This window comes from Danio aesculapii, chromosome 21, assembly GCF_903798145.1.
Source record: "Danio aesculapii chromosome 21, fDanAes4.1, whole genome shotgun sequence".
In the NCBI taxonomy this organism is placed as follows: Eukaryota; Metazoa; Chordata; class Actinopteri; order Cypriniformes; family Danionidae; genus Danio; species Danio aesculapii.
The window spans coordinates 5433127-5441415 of record NC_079455.1 but is presented as its reverse complement, the minus strand read 5'-3'; the positions used below and the strand labels follow the sequence as shown (position 1 = coordinate 5441415).

General features: G+C 30.7%; 1 protein-coding gene across 1 annotated transcript; it reads right to left on the bottom strand.

Moving 5' to 3' along the window:
- Positions 1-4078: 4078 nt before the first annotated feature.
- msx2b (muscle segment homeobox 2b) lies at positions 4079-7285 on the bottom strand. The gene is made up of 2 exons (XM_056446251.1): positions 6920-7285; positions 4079-5030 (listed from the first exon to the last, which is right to left on the bottom strand). The coding sequence occupies exons 1-2, from the start codon at positions 7221-7223 to the stop codon at positions 4609-4611; spliced, it is 726 nt and encodes a 241-aa protein (XP_056302226.1). The 5' UTR covers positions 7224-7285; the 3' UTR covers positions 4079-4608.
- Between the last annotated feature and the right edge of the window lie 1004 nt (positions 7286-8289).

The following is an 8289-nucleotide window of genomic DNA, read 5'->3' as shown; positions in this document are numbered from 1 at the left end:
AAAGAGAATGAATGAATGAATTTCAAATTTAATTCAAGGAATTTCAAGGACCTGTGTAGGTTTTTAAGTACTTTCATTGCCTTGAATCCATATGTCTGAAATTCAAGTACTTTTAAGTACTTTCAAGAAGCGAGGGAACCCTGTGTATGATTAATAATAATCATTAATGTGGGATAGAAAAATATGAACCACCAGGAACCACGCGCCAGATGAATTGGGAGTCATTTTGTGCTGGATTCTGTTTACATTCTTAAAAGTTTAATGTTACTTTGTTAGTATATTTGAACAGTTTAAAATTTAATTAATTAATTTGTCGATGATAAATACGTTATTGGTAAGAAGTAAGAACTTTATCTAGAAACCTAACTACAAGTCCAGGAAAACTCTAATTAAACAACAAGATATTTAAAGAATGACAAACAATGGAACCATGATTACCCCCACAGTGCATGCTGTCTTTAGTTAAATTTGCAATTATTATAATATTCTATTTTCTACGAGTGCAATGATGCTGTGTAAAAAGAATCATTGTTTATTTCTAAATGAAACATGGGTGTTTTATTTGGTTTTCATGTCTTCTGAAATAATTCTTTGTTATGTTTTTGTGACCCAATGGATGATGCGTGTTTTTCAATGTAAATACACTTTTAATAAAAGTTCTCCAGAGAATTTGATTTAAAAATCATTCATTCATTAATTTTCCTTCGGCTTACTCCTTTTTGGCTTACTGCGTTTTACGAAGTGGATACAATACTGTCCTTCCAGTATTGGGAAACACCAATACACTCTCATACACTATGGTCAATTTAGTTTATTCAATTCACCTACTGTATAGCACATGACTGTGGGGGGAAACTGGAGCATCCAGAGGAAACCCATGCTAAAACGGGGAAGACATGCAAACTTCTCCCAGAAATGCCAACTGACCCAGCTGGAACTCGAACCAGCAACCTTTTTGCTGTGAGGTGACAGTGCTAACCACTGAGCCACCGTGTTGCCCTGATTTAAAAATATTAAATAATAATAATAATACATTTAGTTATAAATTTATCCAATCACGAATTAGCAAGTCACATCAATTAAATCAATCAATACATAAAATTATCTGTTAAGAGTGATAAAAATACCGTCATTTTTGTAAATTACAAAGTATTTTACTGTTTTTTTTACTGTAGATAAGTTATGCAATATTTTACTTTATTTTAATGTTGCATTGTGAAAATGACTGTATATTGTACAGTAAAGATATACAATATTGTAATTAGATATACTGCACGATAAATGGCGCTGTAAATGTTAATACAGTACTTTTGCTGTAATTGATTTACAGTAAACTACTGGGAACTGCTGTGTTACTGTAGATTCTACAGGAAATTGTTAACAGGTTGACAGGTTGGTGAAAGTCATTAAAAAAATCAATCGTATAACTTGATGCTAAATAGCTCAAATATATATATATATATATATATATATATATATATATATATATATATATATACAATTGTATTAATATAATTAAGTCTCAAACAGAAATAAGCCTTTCTGATTATTGCTAAGTCAATGAGAAATAAAGAATAAAAAGTGCAAGTTACCCACATATACTTGAGATATTTTGAATACCTTGACAGCTTTGCAAATTTACCTTCTTTAGAGTCTCAAGGCACTTTAAAAAAAAATTCACCATAGGAACAGGAACAGGCAAATTGCCCAGATTCATCGTTCTCTCATAAGTGGCTGAACGTCGACATTATAAAACACATCCGCGAACACTTTAGCGGTTCTGTGTTTGATTAGCATGACTGGGTTCGTGTTTTGATTAAAGGAAGCTTGTGAGTAAAGTGCTGACCATAAACGATTTCCTCATTGCATCAAAGTCACGCGGAAGCAGTAAAACAGGCCCTCTAACGTCCCCATTTATAGAGCCACAACTTAATGAACAAGACATAACAAGGCAGTAAAGAAGCAAAACCCAACTAATCCGTAACATTTCATAATAACTTTCACTAATAGCATTATCAAACATTATTACTGCACATCATGGTTAAGAAGAGATTGTTATTTGCTCGCTGATAATCACATTAGAAATGGCATTCATTAGATTTGGTTTATAAATATTATTATTCATTCTGCAGTGGAAACCTCTGAAATAGAGACTAAGCCAAAGAAAAATGAATAAATAAATTTATAAAAATGTTCAATTTGATTATACAACGTATACTGAAACTACACAACTAAACTTCTACCCTAAACTGTTTCATATACCTTCACAAAATAAAAATGCTATTTTTTAAATATAAAACAGAGTATAAACCAATTAAATTCACAAAATCAATATTTCCATTTCGATTTAGTGAAGTTATTTGGTTTATACTCAGTTTTCAGTATAGATACTCACAGAAAAAAAGGCACAAGAGCTGTCACTTTGGTAAAAGTATGTGCTTATACTGAAATGGACAACATTGGTACAAAAGTACTAATTATTACCTAAAATGTACATATCAGTAATGAAAAAGTACAAAATTGATACTTTTGAAAATGTAAAAAATGCTGGGTTCTACAAAGTTGCTTCAAGTTGTCTCAACACAAATCTATTAAGTTAACTTAATCGTTTTTACAACATAAAACAAATTTTTGACCCCAAAACAACTTTAGAATTGTGTTGTTTTAACTCATTTTAAATAAGCAGAAAGCAGCAAATGTCATTTTTTTAATGATATACAGTGCTCAGCATATAGAAGTACACCCCTCACAAATCTTTTAAATTCATATTTATAATAGGAAGCTATGCAATATTATTTTTATGCATATACGTTAGATTAGTCAGTACTGAAGCCAAAACTGTAGCTTATATAACAAAATAACTTACGATAATGGTCCAAAAACTAGCAAGGGCACATGTATATGTTTTAGAAAAATATTAAATACAAATTTTAAAAAGAGGAAAAATCAAGAGAAGCAAAAAAAAAGAAAAAAAAATTTAGTTGAAATTTCATAGGTTGTAACTTTTTAAAAAATTTAATTGTATTATATTTCAATTTCTAAATATGTTTGGCGACTGAATTATTATTTTAATAAATATGTCTGTTTAATAAATCAGTTTTGTGTAAATGCACCAAAATGCGTTGCTTATATTCACTGAGAAATGGATAAAAATAATCTTTTTTAAAATGGGGTGTACTCAAATATGCTGAGCAGAATATATATATATATATATATATATATATATATATATATATATATATATATATATATATATATATATATATATATATATATACATACTGTATATATAAACACACACACACACACACACACACACACATATATATATATGTATATATATATATATATATATATATATATATATATATATATATATATATATATATATATATATATATATATATATATATATAAAAATACAGTTGAAGTCATAATTATTAGCCCCCTGTTTATTTTTTCTTTTTAACGGGGAGAAGGGGGGACAACGGGGACACATTTCTAATCATAATAGTTTTACCAACTCATTTCTAATAACTGATTTATTTTATCTTTGCCATGATGACAGTAAATAATATTTTACTACATATTTTTCAAGACACTTCTATACTGCTTAAAGTGACATTTAAAGGCTTAACTAGGTTAATTAGGTTAACTAGGTAGATTAGGGTCATTAGGCAAGTTATTGTATAACAATAGTTTGTTCTGTAGACAGTCGAAAAATGTATAGTTTAAGGGATCTAATAATTTTGAGCTTAAATTGATTTAAAAAAATTAAAACTGCTTTTATTCTAGCCGAAATAAAACAAATATTATTATATTATATTATTATATATAAGTATATAATAAAGTTTTTGTTTACATGATAATTTTTTTCCCCAATGGTGCCTCTTGTACATTGCCTTTTTTTTAGCCTGTGTCATTTCCAGAAAAAAAAATCTGGTTGAATAAAAGTAACTTTAAGTCATAATTTGCCAGGGGTATGAATAATTTTGGCCTTTATATAATATAATTTGGGCTGTATATAATATTAAAAAAGGTTTATAAATGTATAAAAAATAAACCAAACACAAAAAACTCTTAACTTCCGTACATTTTCTCAATGTGAACTATCAATGCGTTTATCGTATATGAACTCATACATCTAGTCATTTAATTAGTTTCAAACATCATGACCATGTTGAAACATAATTACAGGTATGTCAACAATGCCTAGAAAAGAAATTCCGTCAGAACACATTTTTTACAGTATAAAAAAATCCATCAACATTAAATGTGGTGGACATTAAACTCATCCGATATATTACACACACAACAATAATAATAATAATAATTAGATTTACAATATATTACATAAAGACGTATGACAAAAATATACACAAAAGGTTTGGCAATAGAATTACCCATCCACAGGGTAAAATGTGATCTTTCAGTCAGTGGAGACGGAGCGAAAATGTTCTATTTTTCAAGTCAGGACTTGAAGGCAAGGCACATTATGAAATCTTTAGAATTTTGTTGTTGTTTTTTTTTTTCGGCATTGGGCATTGTAAACATTGTCTTTCTGTACATCCACATGGACGTCCGCTAGTCCAGTTGTCAGCGCTCTTCTCATGCGAGGTGATACATGCTGTACCCTAACGGTGTCCCATAAAGCCCCACTGGAGCTACAGGCAATAAAGGCCTCTGGTAAGGGTACGACTGGCCATAGAGCGAGACCGCAGAATGAAGTTGTGTCCCAAGAGGAAGAGGCAGACTGAAATTGGGGTGCAGGGCAGGTTTGGCAGTCAACTTGAGCTTTTCCAGCTCTGCCTCTTGTAGACGCTTGGCTTTGGCCCGTCGGTTCTGAAACCAGATCTTGACCTGGGTCTCTGTGAGGGTGAGGGAGCTGGAGAATTCGGCTCTCTCTGCGATGGACAGGTACTGTTTCTGTCTGAACTTTCGCTCCAAGGCAAGGAGCTGTGAGGTGGTGAATGGTGTACGGGGTTTGCGATTGGTCTTGTGCTTGCGGAGAGGACAGGGACTTTCCTGGCCTGTAGTGGGGGAAATTTATATAAAAACATTAAAATTATGTTTACAAAAGATGACAGCATTGTGCTCTTCCAGGTTATTTTGTTTATTTTTGAAAAAAATGCATCCATGAGATGTTTCTTGCATAAATATATATATATATATATATATATATATATATATATATATATATATATATATATATATATATATATAGCATAATTTATCATGAATAAAAATAAGGAATAAGTAAAAGGAGCGTGAATCTTTCTCCTTAGCAACAATAACAATGAAGTATAAACATGAATCATTTCTTTTACATTTAACAATGTTAGAAATAGTTTTTCAACTTAAATATATATAGTGACTAATGGCATACAGTACATTTTAAACAGTATATTCACAAGTAAATTACATTTCAGTGTGTATTTGAATGTTATATTTTACATGAATTTGTTGTGCATGTGTGTGTTTTGCTGTTTTCTTTTCTTGTAAATGTAAACATTGTTATTAAGAATATATATATATATATATATATATATATATATATATATATATATATATATATATATATATATATATATATATATATATATATTAGACCCTTTATTTATTTATTTATTAATTTTTTTATAGTCTTCAGAACTAACTATCGTTATACACTAAACTTAAACTTGCCTAACCCTAATCTGCCTCGTTAAACTAATTAACCTAGTTAAGCCTTTAAATGTCACTTTAAGCTGTATAGAAGTGTCTTGAAAAATATCTAGTAAAATAATATTTACTGTCATCATGGCGAAGATAAAATAAATGAGTTATTAGAAATGAGTTAATAAAACTATTATGTTTAGAAATGTGTTGAGACAATATTCTCTCTGTTAAACAGAAATTGGGCAAAAAATAAACAAAGGGGCTAATAATTCTGACATTTGTTTCAGTATTTTTTTTATTGTGTTATGATCTTTATAAAATCAGACTTTCCCTAAATGAAATCTGAAACTTTTCGAGGCATCACTGTTGCAGAGAAGAGGGCTCATGTTTCCATTTAAAAGTGAAAAACAAATATCCATAAACTTTAACTGCCCTCTGTTTCTTATGAATATTTACTTTGCAAAATAGCTAATAAGAGAGGTAACACTTTAGGTCACAATTCATGCCATTTACAACTGACTATTACTTGCCTATTATTAAGATATTAACTGTTCATTAGTAGTTTTAAAGTATGATCTTATTCTGTATCCCCAATACTGACCAAAACTTAAACCCAACTTCTACCTTAACTAATAAACAGCTAATAAAATAATACTAATAAACAGCTACTAGTTTATTAAGCTAGTAGTGTTAGTTAATGATTTGGTAATACCATAAGTTGTGACCTAAAGTGTTACCAAAAGAAATAATCTGAAGCTATTTTACATTTAGAACTAAATAAATATAAATTAAGCAGATATCTGAGCCAAGTTGCGTATAATTTTTTACAATAAATATGCACTGCAAAAATGCATTTCTTACTTAGATTTTTTTGTCTTGTTTCTAGTCCATATATATATATATATATATATATATATATATATATATATATATATATATATATATATATATATATATATATATATATATATATATAAATCTTAAATCAAGAAGAATTTTCTAGACAAGCAAAACAATCGTATGTCAAAAGGAGAAAACAAGATTATTTTCCTTACCCCATTGGCTGATTATTTTGCTAGTTTTAAGGAAAACTCACCTTATATTGGCATATTATTTCTGAAAACAAGACAATTAATATAAGAATTTTTAGATATTTGGACTAGAAATAAGACAAAAAAATCTAAGTAAGAAAACATTTTTTGCAGTGTACATAGTTTAAAACATGGAGGAAAATGCTAAATAAATAAGTGTAACTTCTTACGAGTCTGCGAGTATCTAGAGTTCATAACCCATGATGTGCAGTCATCCGGCTCAGGGGACTCGGATTTGACGGGTGAGGTTTGCAGCATAAAGTGCTTTGGTATTCCAGCCGAACCGCAAGAATCCCTGATCTCAGTCTGCGCAAACTGACTGGACACATCCTCTCGCCTTCTTTCAAAGTCCTTATTGGTTTTGTGGGTAGAAATAAGAGACTCCACGCTGAACGGATGGCTTGACACTTGGGTTTTGCGCTGCTCCATGTCCCGATCTCCGTCTGATTCCTTCAGGCTCGCGGACGCGGACATCCTCCTCGCGACTTGCCTTTGGACACCCGAACTTCAAAGTAGCACTGACGTCTCATGCAAAGAGCATGAAGCCTTTGATGCCTTCAAGCACGCGGCCACAATAGAACTTTCAGCCAATCAGAGCGCCGCTGAGTTGGGGAGCGCGCACCAATACTCGTGATTGGCTTGTTGAGTCTGCAAGAAAGTGTCAGTCATTAAATGACACGACAGATTTAGCGACAGATTCTGGACTTTTGGTAAGTGAAGCCATGCCTCGATATGAAACAGAGGTGTACAATGTTAAGCAATGATTATACATTGCTTCTCTTTACAGTGACTTAGAAGTTAAAACTTATTTAAAGTTTATTTAACTTTGTGGTTATGTAAAGGCTAATATAAAACGCCAACAAATATAAGTCATCAGTTGATGTCTGTTTGGTCAGCGCGAACATGACCGTTTTCTTTGCAACTTTAGATATTTTATCTGACATGCTGTGGAGTGTTATTGTTAGTCACCCTTATGAATATCATTCATGATTTTATTAGTTGTAGTTTTAGTGCAGAAACCATGTTTTGTGTGTGTTTACCATTTGTATAATTCCAGTTTTGCCACGAATACTATGGTAACATTAAGGACTGAGGTAAAGTTAGCTTTATATTCAAACATTCAGGCTTTCTCCTTCATAATATATTTTCAGAAAAGTATTTTTTGCAAAATCTAAATTGTGAAATCATTAGCAGCCAATGACTATCAAAGTACAACATTGTTCACAGTCAGTGAAATAGTGCTAATGTTGTTTAAAGTCATACTTACATGTGATATGAGACGGAATACTCAAAAGTACCATGGTAAACAATATAGGGAACTTGTCACAAGTTGTCACTGAACGAATGTGCAAATATAAAACCAACGTTACCTCAATACATCATGGTTAGTTTTATGAACAATGGCTTATATATTGACCATGTCTTATATAGTGACCATGACTTAACTCTAGTAACCTTTTACTTACTTTACTTTTATTTTTGTAGTGGTTAATTTACATAAGGTAGATTGACCACTGAGACACTTCTGTTTTTTTTCTTT

Bases quoted from the DNA above. Each gene is read 5' to 3' on its own strand.
- msx2b (XM_056446251.1), bottom strand. From the start codon at position 7,223: ATGTCCGCGTCCGCGAGCCTGAAGGAATCAGACGGAGATCGGGACATG. The intron at 5,031-6,919 runs GTAAGAAGTTAC...CCCCCACTACAG, and splicing joins CTCTAGATACTCGCAGACTC to GCCAGGAAAGTCCCTGTCCT.